This window comes from Cetorhinus maximus, chromosome 20, assembly GCF_964194155.1.
Source record: "Cetorhinus maximus chromosome 20, sCetMax3.hap1.1, whole genome shotgun sequence".
Taxonomy (NCBI): Eukaryota; Metazoa; Chordata; class Chondrichthyes; order Lamniformes; family Cetorhinidae; genus Cetorhinus; species Cetorhinus maximus.
Genome location: NC_135898.1, coordinates 63223221 through 63243093, shown reverse-complemented (window position 1 = coordinate 63243093; position 19873 = coordinate 63223221). Strand labels below are relative to the sequence as shown.

Sequence of the window (19873 nt, the reverse complement as noted above, 5' to 3'; positions counted from 1 at the left end):
GGTTAGAGAGCAGGGTTGCCGGAGATCTGGATACAAGTCACTTGACAAATCTTGCCCGGGACATGATGCATGGTGCACTAGCAGGGTGGAGGAAATAAATATTCAGTAGAAATTTAATTCTTCAAGTTTTTGATTTATTGAACACAAAACTCATCTGTACCTCCTTTCTCTTTTCTCTCATTTGTGGTATTGGACAGTTATGAAGAGCATTGCAGTAGTATACTCGCATCTAGTTCTCGTGCTGACCTGAAATGGAAGATGTGGCTTAAAATGATACCTACTGACTGCTGCCCACAGTGTAATGGATCCAAAAAGATGACTATGTTACCATGGTGACTCTTTTAACCAAAGGTCCGGAAAACAAGGGCTTGGATTATGGTATATGCAACACCTTCAACTCTGAATTGGTAAGCTTATTAATTAAGTCTAATGTGTAGATCATTTTTAAAAAAAAATAACATTTACTTTGAGTTTTCAATATAAATAGTTTCAGAAGATAACTTCTATGGGTAGATTATATTGTGCGGTATTGTAATATTTGAATTCTTTAGAAGTCCTCGAAAGTTGTATTTATGGGCCTTTTTCTTGTGTGGTGCTACTACTAATATGTAAATTTAATTTCAAGCTGGTTTTCTCTGGGCAATTTAGTTTGATCTCATTGGGATGGCTTCAGTTTATACCTAATTCAGCACTAATAGTTAAAGCACCCCGTTCATTCCAAAACCAGAACAGCAACCATGTAATAATCACAGCTGCTATCCTGATACCTGGGGCAGCATCTGAAATAATAAGTTCTGAAAAGTTTGTTCAAATTAAATTTCTCACATGAGGTACATGAGGGAACACTATCAATGTTTAAGGACAGCTAAGGTGAGCTTCCTTGGGGAATCTATTTGAACTAACAGTTGAGTTTGTATCAATGGCGAAAGCGTTGTTCAGAGCTGAAAGTTCGATCTGCAGCAAATATTTAATGTTGACAGTTTGGAACTAATATTTATGTGAGTTGGCCAACAAGTCTACTTTCCCACAAAATGGGAGAGTTTGTCCATTCTCCAAATGGAGAGTCTGTGCGGTTATCCTATTTGGCCCTGTGTGCACCCTAGTGTACGCTCTCACCTATGTTGTTCTTGGGTTACATCTATATAGATAAACAGAGTTAATCATTACCCTATAGGAGTTATGCAAAGATAATGCTAAATGTGAATGATTCCAAATTCCACTTTATTTATGGGCTTTCTAAGAATAAGCCTCAAAGACAAAAGAAAACAAACTGGATAGTTTTCATTAATCTCCAATATTACTCTGGTCCGATTCAAATTGAGACTGCAAATGGCATTTCCCAGTAGCCATTGCATATCGACGGAGAAGATGGAAAAGTAAGAAAGAAAATGGCACAAAGTGTGTTGGAAACATGGGGCAAGATTTTTAGCTTGGTAGGCGGGTGCGCGCCTGACCTGTTCGAGCGTAAAATGACACGCATTGACATCAGGTGAGTGTCCCAACATCAAAGTGCAGGCACGCGATATTTCAGTTGGCATGCATGTGCCGGAGTCGACAGCGCGTCCGCCAACAATTGAAAGGCCCTTTAAGGCCATTAACAAGGCTATTTGAAGAACTTTTTCGCTTCTGGTGCAGGCGAAAAGGCCAAGCGGCCTTTGCACTTTTTAGGAGACCTCATTCATGGGCGGGATGAGGTTGCCTAAAGCAAATAAAAATAAAATAAAAGTCTTAAAATTTAATTAAAAACATGTCTCTGCTTATTTGGCAGAATCACATGAGGGGGCATGTTTTATAGCATTTTTAATTTCGCTTTTTTTAAGTCTTCATCTCCCTGAGGCAGCTCTGTGCCTTAGGGAGATTCTGAAGTGCGCACTCACATGCATGCGCGAAGTTCGTGCTCAGCTTCCCCCCCCCGCCCCCCTCCCTGCCCACACACAGGCAGCGCTAAGCGCTGCGGTGCACGTTTCACGCTGGGCGGGCCTTAATTGGCCCGCCAGTGTGAAGTCGCTCTCCGGCCTCGATCATGGGCAGTGGTTGGCTTCTCGACCACCCCCACCTGTCCCCACCGAGCCCACCCAACAAGGGAAAGATTCTGCCCGTGAGTTTGAATCGGGATGCGCGTATTTAACTAATTTATTTTCTGCAACACATGGGGGAGAATTTTCTCCCCGTCCGGGGTAGGGGCTGAGTTGGAGCGGGCGTGGGTGGGTGCGTAGCTGGTCGACGCCCGCGATCGGTTGTGTGCCACCGTTTTACATGGGCGGGCCAGTGTGGCACGCACCCAGAAGCACTGAGCGCTCCCTGTGCGGACATGGGGAGAGGCTGAGTCAGGGCTGCGCTCAAGAGAGCAGAAATCTCCCTGAGGCATGGAGCTGCCTCAGGGAGATTAATTACATTTTGAAAAATTTAAATAAAGAGGAAAAAAAAAGTTTCTGACAGTGTCACATGGGCTGGGACACGCCAATGAATTTTAATTAAAAAAATGTATTTGATTTATAAATCCTTCATAAACCTCATCCCGCCCGTGGATAAGGTTTCATGATGAATGCGGAGGCTGACTGGGCTCTTTGCCTGCCCCCCAACCTTCAGGTTGGACGGGCAGCTCTGTTCGTGCCCGCTGAACGGAAGATCTGAATGACGCGCGGTGACGCCGGGACACACACCCGACGTCACGGCGTGACATTTTATGCATTGGGGAGCGGTGCCCGCATGCGAACCCGAAGATTCTAGCCACGGTTTTGGTGTAAATGGTTATAGCACTTTGACCAGCTTTACAGCGTCATTCCCAATCCCACTTCCAGTGGTACAATGCAGAAAAATCTGTTGCAGGTGCCAATGAGGTCAATATTTGCTATTCAGTTTGAACATCGCCAAATTATATTAGTGCCATGACTGGCTAAAGTTCAGTCTAGCAGTGAAGCAATACTAAAGATTTATCTGGAATACAGCGCATGACAGCACTGAAGTTGTTATGGAAGTTTACAGTACCAGGCTTATATGCACAAAAGCATAACACAGTTACTTTCTGTGTATAATTGTGAAAAGTTCATTATTTTCTATTTGTACATTATTTTGAAAAGAAAAGCTGAGATGCAGATTTTTGTTTTCATTAAGACATTGCAGGGCTTCAAGTGAACTCTCTCCCTCGGTGGTGGCATTATCTGAGCAATGGAAGTGTTGATTGCACTATTTTCCTTGTAATCTACCAAACCGAATCGAAGATGCTGAACTATCATAGTGTGAACCTTGCCAAGCAGAAATGTTGCTTGTGGTTTTGCTTGTGGAGAGCAACTTAATTATTAACTGGTTTACTAACATGAGCCCTCCATCAAGTCATTTCGATTCAGTAGGTTCTCACTTCTGATCCCCCTTTGTGGTGTTCGGTACTAAACCTTCATGCAGAAACATTATTTTTTTATGTTTGATGATAAAGAGTAGCTTTGAGCTTGTCAAAACATCAGGAAAATGTCTCCTGTTCATGCAGCTACTTTTGTATTCTGTAGGATAGAATTTGAAGTAAGATGTACTTGTATAATTTAGCTTTTAATGAGCTTTTTCATTGGGCTTTGCCTTTTAGGAATTATTCTTGCTTCTGAATCCTGCTGGAACTTTGTATCTTCTTTGTCTGTTGTTGACTGTGTTTGCATGTTGTCCTATTCTGATTGTGTTGGAAGCTATCCTACTGTATCTTTTTGTTATGTGCCAATAACGCAGAGGATTGGTTCACTGCACATGAGAGTTAGATACAATAGGAGAATTCGCTATCCTGCCTTTTGGTCCCAATTTTACCAACTCCCTCTGGATAATACATTTTATATGCTCGAGCCATTTTTCTGCCAGCCATTCTGCACCTTTCTTTTGTGCATAGGTAAAAAAATCTGCTAGTAAATAGTGATCATAATACTATTGAGGAGGTCTTTGGCGCATTGGGTAGCATTCCTGTCACTGAGAAGTTCCGGGTTCAAGTCCCACCCCAGGACTTCATTGCCAAGGAAGGTGCATTCATAACACTCTCAAACAGGTTGAGTATCAACCTGCAAATCCTCTCAACACATGCCAATGGCAGGCGGTGGGAGAGATTCCTGGTCAGCCATGTGACGGAAAGAAATTGGAGCCTCTACCATCACTCTCCATTGCTCCAGACTAGACCATTCATGTAAAAGTGTATGTTACCACAGCAATTCAGAGTCCTCTATAAATATCAGTTAGATAGGTTCACATTTTGATTGTGAACCAAACAAAAGGTCCTTTAAATGAACGGATTTGTTCTCTGCTCACATGTTCCAAAAATTCTGAAATTCCTTTTGCTATATACAAAAGTACCTTCCCTTTAAAAGATCATTGTGGTCCTTTAAATAGTTGCAGCAGTGCCAGATGTCCCACCCTAAGTTTGTGAGCTCACAAGAGACTGGGTGGATTAAATGATTGGAAGTCAGAATCAATGACTAACTCTGCTAAGCAGCTCCAGAAGATTTGACTAGATTAGCCATGCCTTAGACAGGTGCGACATTTCTGTTGCATTCATGCACATCACAGAAAATCTATTCAGCGGTCACAACAAGGGCAGATTTTCCTCTTCAGTGCCTTGGCACAGGAGCTTGGCAAGGTGGAAACACTTATCACAAATCTGGGCACAAGTTGCTCATGATTTTCCATTCATCAACTTGTTAGCCGCTTATGTTCTAGTTTGCAATTAGCACTTCTGCTCTTCCAAATTGTTATGCCTGGACAATGAAGAGCAAACCTCTTCCCCCAATTTCTGAAACAGAATCTAGACCTGGTTGACAAAGCAAGCTGAATGGCTTTTCTCATTAACTTTACTTCAGATCAAAACATCTAGAAATTACATTTGGTGACATTTGCCCAGTATTTAACCAACGCACTAATCCATTTAGTTTAAATAGGTCTTCAAGCCTCATTATCCAGAATTAATTTTCCTTTTAATTTTCCTCATGTGAAGCCTTCCTCTAGAAGGTGCAACCACCTGGAATTGTCTCTTGTTGACAGGAGCTCATATGGATAGTCACCAACTTAACAAGCTTGGGTTCAGCAGCATGTGATAAATTAGGGAAAATCTCTGATAGGAGCGTTTCTCCTTTTGTACTCCAGTGATTATTGAGGTCAAGTTTGTGAGCAATCTGCCTTCGTTACATTAGACATTTGCTTTGGGCTGCTGTTCAGGAGTGAAACCCGTGTTTACTGGCTCAATACCAAACCAATTTATGACTGCAATACAGCACTCACGTAAGGAATGGAGCTGGTGGTCCTATCTCTTTACAGCATCAGTTGATTAAATTTAAACAACTGCTTGAGTGTTTCATACCTGCATTAGACAGAGTGTTAAAATCCAGAATTTGGCTTTCAAATAAAATAGTGGCCAGTTGATGGGGTTGCGGGGAGCTTGCACTGGAAACTATAGGATAAGGAGGAAGACATGGGGCTGGATATTCAGGGTGAGGGCTGGAAGGTTGAGTCAGGAAAGTTCCCAACCCGGCAGACCCATCTTCTTTAAAAAGGTCCCAGCCTGCCATATTTTGTGCTGGGGAGTGAGATGGAGTTGGGCCTGTTGTCAGGTGTCAATAGAGGTGGAAGGCTGGCCAGGCAGTGAGGCTGGAACACCAGCCTCCATTTACTGGCATGTCAGCCCAATTTTAATAACGAATGTCAACCCTCAAAGCCTCACCCCCATGCCCTCTCATGCCGTCATGATTCCTCCATAGCCACTCACCCTGTATTCACCATGGGCAGACCTCAGGATGTCTTTGAAGTGGAAATTAAAAACAAATAAAATTCTTCCATTCTAATCGCATTCAAATACACCACACTGAAAAAACTCTCCTTCAAAAAAAAGCCATTATAAGAAAATTAACTCCCTTCAAGTGGTAAATCTGTTATGAAAACAAACAAGCATCTATTTCACCAACCACATCAAAGACAGCTAATCCTTTAATAATCTCTTAAAACTATCAATCAAAATGTCTATACAGCCCCTTGCTGCGATAAGTGATTCTGGAACTTTTGAAATTCAACCAATCGTTCATAATGGCAACAGCTGTCATAACAAACCATTCCAGCTCTCAGACAATGGAGCTTATTGAAATTGCTAAAACAGATGGCTACATTTTTAAAACATCTACACCAGATGACCTGTCAATCAAAGCAGTCCAGGAGCAGGTGGGGGCTTTTTTTCCCTCTCATTGACAGCTGCTGAAGGTCCTTTCCATTTTAAAAGGACTTGGAGCATTTAAAACACTTGAGGTTATTACACTGGAGATCCTAATCATTCAGTAAGACACATCTAGCTTGCAATACAGCATCTAACTATTGAAACTGCAAGAACAGATGTGTTTTTTGTATTTCAAAGCTTGTCACTGAAAGCATTTCAGGGGTAGATGACTTTTTTTGGTCCCTCACTTGGGACTGTAGTTCATGCCTCCTCTGAAAGGCCATGAACTATGTCTTACTGAAGGAACCTGACTCCATTTAAATAATGGGGGTGGGAGGGCGGGATTTAAACTGTCCACTGCCGCAATGGAGCCAGCAACAACAGGGGTGCTGCGTGCAGACAGACTGCCCGCACCCTTAATGCCGTGCTGGAGAAAATTGCCAGAAATGGGTTTGGGGACAGGAATCCTGGAACTGAGTCACAAGGACTCTCACATTGGCCTGACTCGGCGAAATCCAGGCCATGGATCCTGGTCTGCTTTGGATCAGTTGTTCCAGCTTCTTGATTTCTGATCTTCAGAGCAGAGAAATGTTGGTTTTAATTCCTAATGCATATCAGTCAGAGAGCTTGACACAGTATGTGAATTCCTGCAACAGCAGTTGTTTGAACTAAACAAGAGACCTCGGAAATGCAAGCACTGCCTAAGGGTCAGTGTAGGTTCCAGCAGCACCGGAGAGAAAGAAGTTAAATTCCCTCCACCATAACAATAAATTTGCATGTTATTTAACAGATTCCTGAACTCTGTTAGAAGCTGGACATATGAAGGATAATTGACCTGTTACTGATTCTTATTGTATGCATTTTTAATTTTGTATGCATATATGTTACAAGCTGATTATTATGCCTCATAATGCTGCCTTATTGTAAATGAATATATTGGTCGTTTTAGCCTGTAAACAGTTTCAGTCTTGTCTGTTGTAATATTTGCCATTTTAAAGATAATCTGGTAATGTAGCACAAATATATGTTAATTCTAATAGCCAGATGACTAAGTGGAGTAATTGTTAGTTTCTTGAGCTTGCAGTGCTTTGGATGTAGAGCACAAAGAAGATTCAACTTAAAGGACCCTAAGCAGGAAAACTGTACCAAAAAGTGACAAATATCTATTATTGAAAAAAACAAATGTTCTAAACAGAATAATACAGCTGTGCCAAGTAAAGAAAGAATTATCTTTTTAAAGATTAAATTTTGGTTTCATACTCCATGTAAAAAGAAAGTTGCCTATTTAAAAGTTCTTACATTGGTGATATTCAAAATCAAGTCAGTTAGTGGTGTCATAATGTCATGTGGTCACATGATACAATTCTTTTGTTGTGATTGGGTAATTTTACTTGCTGTAAAATGTCAAGTTACATCAGTAACTTTGTCAATTACCTGTCTTTCCTCCTGAGTTGTGATTGGTTAATTTCATGACATAATTATAGTAATTTTTTAAATGCATTTTTTTAGTCGGCTATCTGTAAGTGTTTTTTCTATATTTTAAAGACTCTTTTTAAACTGATAGTTATTATAAATTCTGGCTTAACAGCCTTTTTTTGATTGTTTTCAGCATCATCCAAAGAAGATGAGTAAAGGGCCGACTCTCCTCTCATGTGGAATTATGGGTAAGTTTAGAAATGATTTGTTATTAAAAACACTTGATCAAGAGGTCATTATTTGTGCCAATACTAACATTACTCGTGGGTGAGCTCCCTACAATAAAATTAACAAGGGAGGCTAATTCCATAGACTCAATGCTGTGCACATGATGTTTTCTCTGGAGTTTATTCTGTTTTCATGGTTGTGGGTAAGTTTTTCTCGACATGAAGAGCTCTGAAAGGAAATGATTGGAGCCCTTTTTTATTTTTGGCGCATATGAATCCTAGCACTAAAGATAATCTATGTATAATATTAAACAAACATTATGAGGACCACAAAGCTTTATATGGAATGTGGCTTTTACAGCCCCTGTGACAACGTGGAAAGTGTCATGAGGCGTTTTTAAACTATGGAGGAAGTTTGCCAATCCTGTGCTTGAAGGAAATGTGGATCAGAATTAGTTCTACAGTCTTGCAGCCCTGTCTGTGACCTATGTCCCTTTAAACTGTAGTTCCCCTTTGGGAGCACAAGATCACTGAATTTGCCTTTGAATGTAGGTCGCAGAGGGAGACGGTGTGCAAACGTGGTGTAAACAAGCCCTCCTCCCATATCCCAATAGCATTGTAGACCTGTTAAAATATGGGCTTACAATCGCTCAGTCGGGTAAGGGGGCTGATTTTAGTGACGTAAATGCGGGGAGCTGCTTTTGTAAGTTTCTTTTCTGCAGAGTCCCTTATAAAATTAGAGCCTAGAATTTCAACAGTCTGGCTCCATACCTGGTCTAAAAATGGGAAAGAGATATGGAGCAATTGCTCTTCCTGAAACTGGGTGAAGTACAGCTCTAAATATAAAACCACTGTGTTGAAAGGAGCAAGGGTGTAACTATCTCATCTCTTTAACTGAAGGGGAAAAGGAACTTCCACCCTAAGTAGTTTGAGTCATGGGATTGCTTCAGGCACATGATGATTTTCCTGCTAGTTATGTGCATCTGGCATTACCTAAGCCAATTAACTGTAAATGTGTGAACTACTGATGTCCTAACTATCATAAGTGCTGCTAGGAGAGCAATGAAGCCAACAAACTCTGAGCATATCTGGAAACAGGTCAAGTTTTCAATTGTGAAAGCTTCCTCCAGGTTTTTTCGTAAAAGGTGGGGTTTCTGGTGAGGTTTTCGTGCTCTGTGAATTTTGAGCGATATTTCGAATCTTAAACAATCAAAATTTGGTTGATTTGCAATCTTAATCTGAAAAATAATTACTGGGCTGACTGGAAATACAGAGCATGTTATTGAAAAAAGTAAATAATTGGTTAAATACACATCAGTGAAAGCTGAACCTTGCATTTACTGGGCAAATTTTAGACAAAGTTAATTTAACAATCAATGTAATACAAATGACTTTTTTGGAGTGGGTGCAGGAGTGGAGAAATAACTTGGGTCAGATATAACACAGCACTATACAAATGTGCGAGCATACGAAATAGGAGCAGAAGTAGGCCATTCAGCCCCTCAAGCCTGCTCCGCCATTCAATAAGATCATGGCTGATCCGTTTGTGTTTTGAGTTCCTTATTCCCATCTACCTCCGATAACCTTAGATTATTGTTAGGCAAGGGAATCAATCTACCTCTGCCTTAAAAAAAAATTCTGACCACGCCTCCACTGCCTTCTGAGGCAAAGTTCCATAGTCGCACAACCCTCTGAGAGAAAAGATTTCTCCTCATCTCTGTCCTAAAAGGGCCACCCCTAATTTTAAAATAATGCCCCCTAGTTCTTCACTCACCCACAAGAGGAAACATCCTTTCGACGTTCGCCTTGTCAGGGCTGTTCAGGATCTTGTACACTTCAATCAAATCACCCCTCACTCTTCTAAACTCCAGTGGAAACAAGCCCAGTCTGTCCAACCTTCCCTCATCCCGTGCATCCAGGTATCAATCTAATAAACCTTCTCTGAACCGCCTCCACTGCATTTACATCCTTCTTTAAATAAGGAGACCAAAACTGCACACAGTATTCAAAGTGCGGTCTTACCAATGCTCTGTATGACTGAAGCATAACATCCTTACTTTTATTAAAAACAAAAAACTGCGGATGCTGGAAATCCAAAACAAAAACAGAAATACCTGGAAAAACTCAGCAGGTCTGGCAGCATTGGCTCTTCTCCATCCTTACTTTTATGTTTGATTCCTCTCATAATAAAGGACAGCATTCCATTAGTTGTCTTGATTGCATGTTATACCCGTGTACTAATTTTTTGACTCATGCATGAGAACACCTAGGTCCCTCTGCACCTCACCTCGGAATTCTGCAGTCGTTCTCTGTTTAAGTAATACTCTGCTTTTTTATTCTTCCTGTTAAAGTGAACAACTTCACATTTTCCCACATTATACTCCATCTGCCAGATTTTTGCTCACTCACTCAACCTATCTATATCCGTCTGCAACCTTATGTCTTCTTCACAACATACTTCCCTACCTATCTTTGTGTCACCTGCAAATTTAGCTACTATGCCTTTGCTCCCCTCATCTAAATCATCGATTTAAATTGTAAAATGTTGAGGCCCCAGCACAGACCCCTGTGGGACTCCACTTGTCACATCCTGCCAATCAGACAAAGGCCTATTTATGCACACTGGCTGTCTTCTGCCATTCAGCCAATCTTCCATGCTAATATGTTACTGCCTACACCATGAGCTTTTATTTTCTACAGTAACCTTTGATGTGGCACCTTATCAAATGCCTTCTGGAAATCCAAGGACAGCACTTTTACAGGCTCCCCTCTACCCACTGCACATGTTATTTAAACATGATTTCCTTTTCATAAGATCATGTTGACTCTTCCTGATGACTTTGAGCTTTTCTAAGTATCCGGCCATAACGTCCTTAATGATTGACTCTATGACGGATTTCAAGTTAACTGGCCTATAATTTCCTGTTTTCTGCCTCCCTCCCTTCTTGAATAGAGGGGTTATATTTGCTACTTTCCACTCTGAATGAACCTTTTCAGAATCTAGGGAATTTTGGAAAATTAACACCAACACAGCTACCAACTCATTAGCCACCTCTTTTAAGACCCTAGGATGAAGTACATCTGGACCCGGAGACTTGTCAGCCCACAGCTCCAACAGTTTTCTCAGTACCGCTTCCCTAGTGATTGTAATTTCACCAAGTTCCTCTCTCCCTTCCACCTCCTGCTCTACAGCTATTACTAGAATGTTTTTTGTATCCTCTATAATATTCCAAATCACCTTGGAGTGAACTGGTACTATATAGACTGATATTAGAGACTCCTCTATCCTAGACCTGTCTTTGGTGAAGAGATAACAGGGAGAGGTCATGTATCTGCCCTCTTGACTTCAGTATGATGTATAACATTAAGGAGAAACCATTGGAAAAAAATGTCATGGATTAGCAGTATGAGAATTTTGCTGATTTTGGGCACATGTTATTGGACCGTGATTATTATCAGCTTTGGCTGTCAAGAATTTTGCACACCACCTTGCTTGGTAGGTTTTCCCCTCCATTTGTAGGTTGGCATTCTCCTCCATTTGTAAGTTATTCCTCCACCAGCAGTTGTATCATTCCTAACTGGGAAAAGAAAATGACAAATAGCTGCCAATGAGCCCCTTGAGAGTGAGGAAACAGCACCAAGATGGCAACATCTTAGACTTGTTTCTTCTATCAATCATGGTTAACATGAAGGGCAGAATTTTACATTCGGCATGCGGGTGCGTGCCCAACATGCTGGAACTTAGCCAACATCATCGCGAAGTCGTGCGATATTCTGTTCGGCGAGCGCGCGCCGAAGTCGGCTGCGCAACTGCTGATAATTGATAGGCCTATTAAGGCTATTAATCAGTTAATTAACCTGAATTTTATGCTGCCCGTCTAACCTTACGTTTGGCAGGTAGGGGAAAAGGCCAAGCGGCCTTTAAGTTTTTTAGGAAAGCTCATCCACAAGCGGTATGAGGTTTCCTGAAGCTATTACAAATTAAATAAAAAGTTTCATTTGAACTTAAAAACATGTCCCATCTCATGTGACATGTTTCATTGAATTTTCCTGCTCTTTATTAATTTTTTTTCATAAAGTGCTTCAATCTCCCTGAGGCAGCTCTGTGCCTCGGAGATTGAAGCGCTCTTTTGTGCTCATGAGCAAGCTGCGCGCTAGGCCCGGCTCTCCCTCCTCCCCCCCGCCCGCACAGGTAGCGCTCAGTGCTGCTGCTCACGATCCACACAGAGTGGGCCTTAACTGGCCCGCCCATGTGAAATCGCAGCGTGGAGCCGACTGGGGGCGGTGGTCAGCTCCACGACCACCCCCGCCTGCTCTCACCGAGCCCGCCTGACGAATGGAAAACCCTGGCCAAAAGGTTTGGAAATCAGCTTGCCCTAACAGCAGTGCCCCTGAGTGAAGTTTCCTTCAAATTTTTGTCAGTTGATTAGTGGTGCCATTTTAAGTGGGGAGATATTTATAACCCCTATTAACTGATAAACACCAGTGTAACTGTTTGAACCTAAGAGGTAGACTTATTTCCATAGTGCTGGGACCGGGTGGGTTGGAGGAATATCATCAGAAACGCAAGTTTACTTTTGATTCTAATCTTTACAGCTTGCTTAAACTGTTTTAACGGTATAACCTTGATTTTTAAAATAAATTCCTTTCCATGAAAATTAAAACTTCCTTTTAAGGATTCTGCCAGGCTGCATTTTATCCAACATTTGGGGCTGTAGCCAGCCACTGCATATACACAGACCATCCTGGTAATGTTCAACTTTTAAGATGGGCTGTGTGCTTCCATACAGCAGATGTCATTGTACTGTCGCAATGATATAGCATGGGCTCTCCCATGTTTCTGTTAGGTCCTTTGTGGCAATGTCTTCTGGAATCCCAGCCTTTTCTATTTATTTTTATTTAAATAAGGGCGGAGAAGATGGAATGGTTTTACCTTATGTGACATAAACAGGGCATGAACTTGATGTGGAATTGGTGAGTCAGAGAGCCTGCCCATGGCTATGATTCCTGTGGCAACAAAGGTAAAAGTTGGAAAAGCAAAGGAATAACCAAATAACAAATATTGATTAAGCCTAGGAGCTCCAGTAGATGATTCAACATTTTTTTAAAATGGAGGAAGAAGGAATTTAATTTGACTCTGACATAGGATCTTGAGGGACAAAGATCCTTTCAGTGGATTTTACCTGTGCTGGCTGTCAGAAAGGAGGGAACAGAAAACATCATCTTAACTGTACTGGGTTGTAGAAAGACGAGCAGCTGCTACTCAAACTGTGCTATTCACCACTCAGTGCCTAGTGTTTGTAGTCACATTGATTTTGAGGAATGTAGCAATGCACTTGCACATATTTAAGGTGAGATGTGTTGGACATCATACCACTTTGAAGAAGCTCCTTGCATTTTCTATTCCTCCAGAGTGTATTGAAGTTTTAAGGACATAAGAATGCAAGAAATAGGAGCAAGAGTAGGTCAATTGTCCCCTCCAACCTGTTCTGCCATTTAATAACATTGTGGCTGAACTTTTACATCAACTCCACTTTCCCACCCTATTCCCTTAGTGCCCAAAGATCTTGAATACTCTCATTGAATGAGCATCCACTGTCCCCTGAGGCAGACAATTCCAAAGATTCAAGACCCTTTGAGTGAAGAAATTTCTCCTCACCTTAGTTCCAAATAGCTGACTCCTTGTATTGAGACTATTACCCCTAGTTCTCTATTCTCCAGCTGGGGAAATAGCCTCTCAGCATCTATCCTGTCAAGGATATATTATCAGTTATTTACTGACTAACCAATGACTTTCAGTCAGAGGAAAGTGGGCTTTGCATGATGACATGCCTGCTAATGGAAGTCAACTTTGATACTTGGAGTATTACAGTGCACAATTTGCTAACTGACAAGCCAACATAAAGGGGGTAGACCTGTCATTGGAATTCATCCCACCTGAGCCCAGGTGCCAATAATGGGGCAATCCTAACAGGATAATCAACAGTAAGTTTGTCAATGCTCAATGCTGGTAAGCTGCAAGTAAGTCACTCTGCACATATTTAACAGCTATGGCTGCCATGAAGCTAGATTCTTTCAATTTGAATGAACCCTCTATACTGGGCAAACAGAAGCTCCACCTTTGTGGATTTCTGAGTACTTTGCTTGGAGACCCTTATACTTGGTAATGTGTTTCTCTAACTGCAAGATACCTGGCTGGTCAATATGAAAACTTAAAATGCTTCAAAATGCTTACATAGGATGGACATTTTGTAATATACAATAATACAATATTTGATTACATTATTATGGATACTTTCAAATTTTTTCCTGAAGTTATGCAATTTTTTCACACCATGGGTTGGAGTAAAATTTAAAGAGGATGTCTTAGGCTTTTCTCTCTTTAAAACTTATGAAATATGATTTTTGACCATTTTCAATTTTAGCTTTCCCACTGTCTGTTCTCCTATTCCCCTTTCCATTAGTTTACCCCATTGTCTGGAGAGGCAAGCCTACTTCTGCTAATTTTGTTGAGAAATCCGAGGGTAAAATTATCATCAGAAGGAATCGCAATTCCTAAGTTCTTCAGTATGAAGATTTTTGGTTTGCAGCTGGAGCATTTCACATCTAACCACTGATTTTCTAAATAGCACAGAATATTTTTGATTCTAAGCAAAACAACATTTATGATGCAAAAACTCAAAGGAAAGCAAACAGTGTAGCTCTCACATCCTGTGCTGCACAAAGCCAACAAATCTTTCACTGCTATACAGTTTGTCAGTTCTACAAACTAGCCGATTATTTTCTATCAAGTAACAATGAAGACATTTCACAGAACATGAAATGAAAGAGTGGTCCGTTATTTTTAATTTTCAGTCTTTGTTTGTACTTCATTCCTTTTTGTCATTGTTTTCTCTCCAAATTCAGCAGCAACTCTGAAACTGTTCTCCCAGTTCTTGAATTGCAGAGTGAACAAGGGAAACTTGAACTGCATTTTGGAGAATTGCCTCTGACCCCCAGAGCAGCAATGAGAAATATTATAGTTCCTTCAGAATCTTTCGCTTTGCTTCTGCTCTTTTGTAACCCATTTTGTAACCCATTCCTGGAATGTTTCAACCTGTTTGCTGTCTTCGAGCATCCAATATACTTTTATGATTTGCCCCATTACTTTTCCCACCTAGGGTTTTTACAAATGTATTTTTCTCATTCTTCTGTAACAGGCCTCTATATCTTGCTGAAAGTCTCTGACTGTGGAGTTTTGCTTGTGCCCTTTCTGTCCTGCCTGTGAAATATCATCCTGGAATATTCTTTTTTCTCACATCTGAATCCTGATTTCTGGTAGATTCTTGGTCAGCGCTTGTCTCCATTCTTTTTTTTCTTCTGAAGGCACTTTCCCTTCCGTGGGCTACAGTAGAGTTTCAAAGACTCCCCCCTCCCCACCCACCAATAACACTCCTGAAGTGGTTGATTCATATCTGGACTTAGTGCACATGTCAGTGGCCTATTTGATAGCAGAAGCTCCTCCAGCTGAACCCAGTGGTGCACTTGTCTAATTTACATAAGCTCACTGTCCAGGATCTCCACTCCCAACCCCCACCACCACCATCCTGGGGTCACTGACCCTAATTATAGCACCATTTTCACAGCCACGGCTGAAATCAGCTCACCCAACAAAGAACAGCAATGGAGCTTCCTGTACTGCATGGCTGAGTACCCAAACATGCAGTGTGTTCATCCACTCGCCCATCTGTAGCATGTTTTATTCTGCAGAGCAGAACTAGAAAGTTGCAGTGAGAATTTGTAGCTTCTTCCTGTTTATATTACTGAATGGTTTCACTAATGAGGAAGAAATGAAGATGGTGCTGGCAATGGCAAAAAATGCCAGGGGCAGAATTTCCTCTTGGATTCTACACTGGTGCAACTTTGGCATGTGCCGTCTGCCTACCTCATGGCTGCATCCTCAACTAAGCCAGGCCAATTTTCTGGGGTCAGGATTTATTAGTATAAATTTTTCTGGTTTCCAGTGGTGCTTTCATTGCTGCCTCCTCAAGTTGAGGAGAGGTTGGGCATGTGCGTGGACACTGTAATGTGACATGGTCAATAGCCCTAGCTGAGGACTTTAAAAAAAAAGTGATGAAATTATATTTCCCAACTAATGTAATTGGTGTCTCTGTGACCAGTAGATGCCCAAAAGCTTCCTGCTTGAGTCTCAACTGAAAACAAGACGTTTCCTATGAGACTTGCCTTGGGATGTGGTTCTTGGTTATATATCAGAAAAAGTGTCTTGGGTTTTCTTTTAAAGCACTGGAAATGGCAATGTACTGCCTACATATGCAGTTTTAAAAATGAACAGTTTCTTACTCATTGAATCAGGAGTCAGTCCCCAAAAGGAAGCTGCTGAAAAAGCACTTCAGTTCAACCAGTCAGAGGTCAGAATAGTCAAGCTGCTGACCTTGTTTTCCGGCCTTTTCAAACTTACTTGAAATTTCTCCACCATTTAAGGGACACGTAAAAGAAGTTAAAGACACATCGTCCCATTTGAATTTTCAAAACCCAAAAAATGGTGGATTTAATCTGGAGTATTCTTTGCCTCTTTCCCGGTTAACACAATCAAATTAGTCAGCTTCTTTCTTGCTTTGACTCCAGTTTCCTCTGAATAAGATGCCAAAGACTGAAGCCTACAATTGCTACAGCTGATATTAATGGATAAATGTTTAACACCGTGGTTAAAGGAACACATTCATTTGTTAATGTCGGCAGTGTTACTTTTTAGCCTGCTTTCTCTATGACCTCTGCAGTATATGACTATGCTCATCAACCTTTCGCTGCCTTCACCACTCATTAGTCCCGCAGGAGCAGATTGTAACTTTAAGCAATCATTCAAGATTTTTACTAAATGTTCATGTCCATCTATTTGCCAGCAATTTGGGTAAAATAAATATATTGAATTTCTGACAGTTTCTCATACTTTGAACTCCTTTGCAGCAGGTCCATGTTCCCATGTGCTGCAGTTGTAATATCAGTATCTAGGGGCAGGGTTTTACATTTGATGGGCGGGCGCACACCCTGACCCGATCGGGCATAAAATAGTGCATGATGACGTCGGGCGAGCGTCCTGATGTCATCACGCACTCGTGTGGTATTTCGGTTGGCGGGGGAGAGAGTTGGCAGTGCGCCCGCTGACAATTAAGAGGGCTGTTAAGCCCATTAATCAATTGATTAAGCAGCATTTTTCAACCAAGCGGCCTTTGGATTTTTTAGAAAACTTCATCCATGAGCAGAATGAGCTTTTCAACAGTAATTTTAAAAAAATAAAATAAAATTTTTAAAACATTTTTTAATATGTCCCTGTTCATGTGACTGAGTCAGGTGGGGACACGTTTCCCTTATTTTTAAAATCTTTATTTTTCATTGTAAAATTCTTCAGCTCCCTGAGGCAGCTCTGTGCCTTCAGGGAGCTTTCAATGCGCGATCTCCCCGTGCATGCGCAGACTTTAGCACTCGTACTCCTCTTGCCCCCTCAGCAGCGCTGAGGTTCTAAATGCGCCTTTCACACTGGCTGGCCATTAAGTAGCCAGCCAGCATGAAATCGTGGTCTGGCCCGATTGTGGGCGGCGGACTTTTTCCCGGCCGTTTCCGGGACCGCTGGCCGCACCCGCCCGGCGAACGGAGAATCCTGGCCAAGGTAGTGAAGGACTAAGATTCATTGTTCACAATTGTCGGTGAAACCTAATAACATTTACGAAAATGTATACTGCAACAATTCCAAGAATAGAATTTATCCAACTATAGCTGTGACAAAAGAGTTAAATAGATTTTGACTCTTAAGAACCTGGCACTTCACTCCCCCATAGCTCTGCACGTTGAGCCAGTAAATAGCTAAGCCACAGAGGAAAGATTTGGTTTCCCAGTCTGTGTTAAGTTGGCTGATATCACCAGAGTAGTGATAGGAGCCTGACAATTGTCTTCAGATCAGGGCTGTGCTCGGTGGAAGAAAAAAAGCTGGGCTTTCTGTCCTCACTTGCTGTTCACTGCCCTCTGCTAAAAGTGTGCGTATGTCTATGAACTGAGGATTGTGCTCGATTTTGATTGTGTTCAATGTTCAAATGGACTCCAGACATAAATAATTTGCTTAAGACCAGCCAAAGACGATACCTCAGATGGGAAGGAAAGCTTATTGTGAGGGAAGATAAAGAAACTGAGTTAAAGTTTAATTTATTCCTATGCTGGCAAAAACCTATTTGCTCCACATTCATATTGCAAATTACTTTACAGCAATGCATGTTTTGGACTATATTCCTTTTGTGTCACTAATGCAGGTGTGGAGACATTTGGTTTGTAGCACGATGTACTGCAATTAGTTATCACACTGCATATGGTGCACCTACTGTGACCATTTTAATCAAACAAAATCCTTCCAGGAGGAATGCAATATATGAGATGTATAGCCAGGAAATTATTTTTTTAAACAAGAAAATGAAAATCTAGTCAGTGCCCTATGCTGTTTGTGACTTTTTAAAAAATGTGTTCTTTTAATAATTCTGGCGTTCCTGTACTGATCATGCTGTTTTAATAAATTTCTGAATTGAAGAAAACAATGGAAACAGCACAAAACCTTTCTTTCAATTATGTATTGCGAAGCAGTTGCGTGACACTGTCAGGCAACATGGGTGAATCTCCACATTAATCCACTAAAATGGATTAAAATTCAGTACCCTGCCTCTTGCTTATTAAAACCAAAATCTTAAAGTAGCAGAAAAAAAAACAGGTACACCAGCGAAATGAGCATATTATGTGTTTAAAGTTTATACTTTAATCTTTTTTAAAAAAAAAATAATAAATCGATCCCTATTATTTCAGGGATTCCTTGTGGGAATGTGGACTTCACCCTCCTTTCTGAATGGTTTCTTCAACTTTTCCTTTCAAACTGTGTTGTATGTGGAGGGGGCAGGATTGTCTTCTCATTTCTGCCCCTGTGCATGATTCATGTTTTTCCTTGTCACTTCAGCAACTTCTCATGAATTATTCCCTGGCTTAATTGGCATGTAAATCATCTCTTCCCAGGTCCCTTCCAATCAATCTGCAGCCAGCCTACAGGAGTAGCCCAGGGTGGTTTGGGGACTGAATTTTCTCAGAAGAATTTCTCTTGGCCTTTACTTAGTACCATCTCCTGTGTCTTATCCAGAACTGTCAGTTTCCCATGTGATGATGGAGTTACAAGCTTGGGCATGTTGTGGCATGAATGCACAGTGTACTGTGCTGACACATTAATCACCCTTTTAATTCTGTTCTGGATCAAATGACGAATGCTGAATAATATTGTTTTGCAGTATCCTTGTTTCCTTCCTTCTTGACTTAATGTCAAATTGCACCGCTTGATTCCTTTTTATTATATGTTGCGATCAATTTTAGAATCAATCTGTTTCAGAGCCATTTACTGATTTGAATTATGTAGATATGCTGAAAATTCACAATTGCTCCATGCTTGACTCCTAAATTGAATTATAGTAGAGGTTGTGAGAGAGCTTTGAGTTGAATATTTAATCACTGTTTGGAAGATTTTTGAATTAATACCTGATAGAGGGCAGATAAAGGGCATGATAAAAGCCCTTTGGATCTGCATAACAGTTTATATTTAAATTAAACATTCATTAGTCCTAATGTTTTAAACCCATAAACCTATAGTCTTAAAATAGTAAATCAATGTATATTGTGAACTGATAACTTGCCTTTAGAATAACTTATGATGAACTTCACAACCGCTGAAGGCTATAATTATTGTCATATATCAATCATTCATCATACTGTTTAAACAATTTAATTCCTATTCAAATGAATGAGAAGCACAGGCTTATAGTAGTGTTGTTTACAGTGCTGGCCTACATTACCATGGTAACGAGATCACAAGAGTTGAAAACACAATTGTAAGATAATCATATATAAGGAAGACCATTCAGCCCATCTTAGTTCATCCATCCAAAAAGATTTTGAAATCTGTCAATCGTAGCAAACATCCTTGATTCTGGGTTTTCATCTCTAGTATTTTATCAGGGAACTCATTTCATATATTGATTGCTCTGTAGCC

General features: G+C 40.9%; 1 protein-coding gene across 1 annotated transcript in view; it reads left to right on the top strand.

Annotated features, from left to right (window-relative positions):
• Positions 1–19873, top strand: part of fam53b (family with sequence similarity 53 member B) — a 124632-nt gene that overhangs the window by 30698 nt on the left and 74061 nt on the right. The window contains exons 2-3 of the mRNA XM_078564850.1: positions 198–407; positions 7776–7830. Coding sequence (XP_078420976.1) covers positions 330–407; positions 7776–7830 — 133 coding nt within the window. The 5' untranslated portion in view covers positions 198–329. The remainder of the gene's footprint in view (positions 1–197; positions 408–7775; positions 7831–19873) is intronic.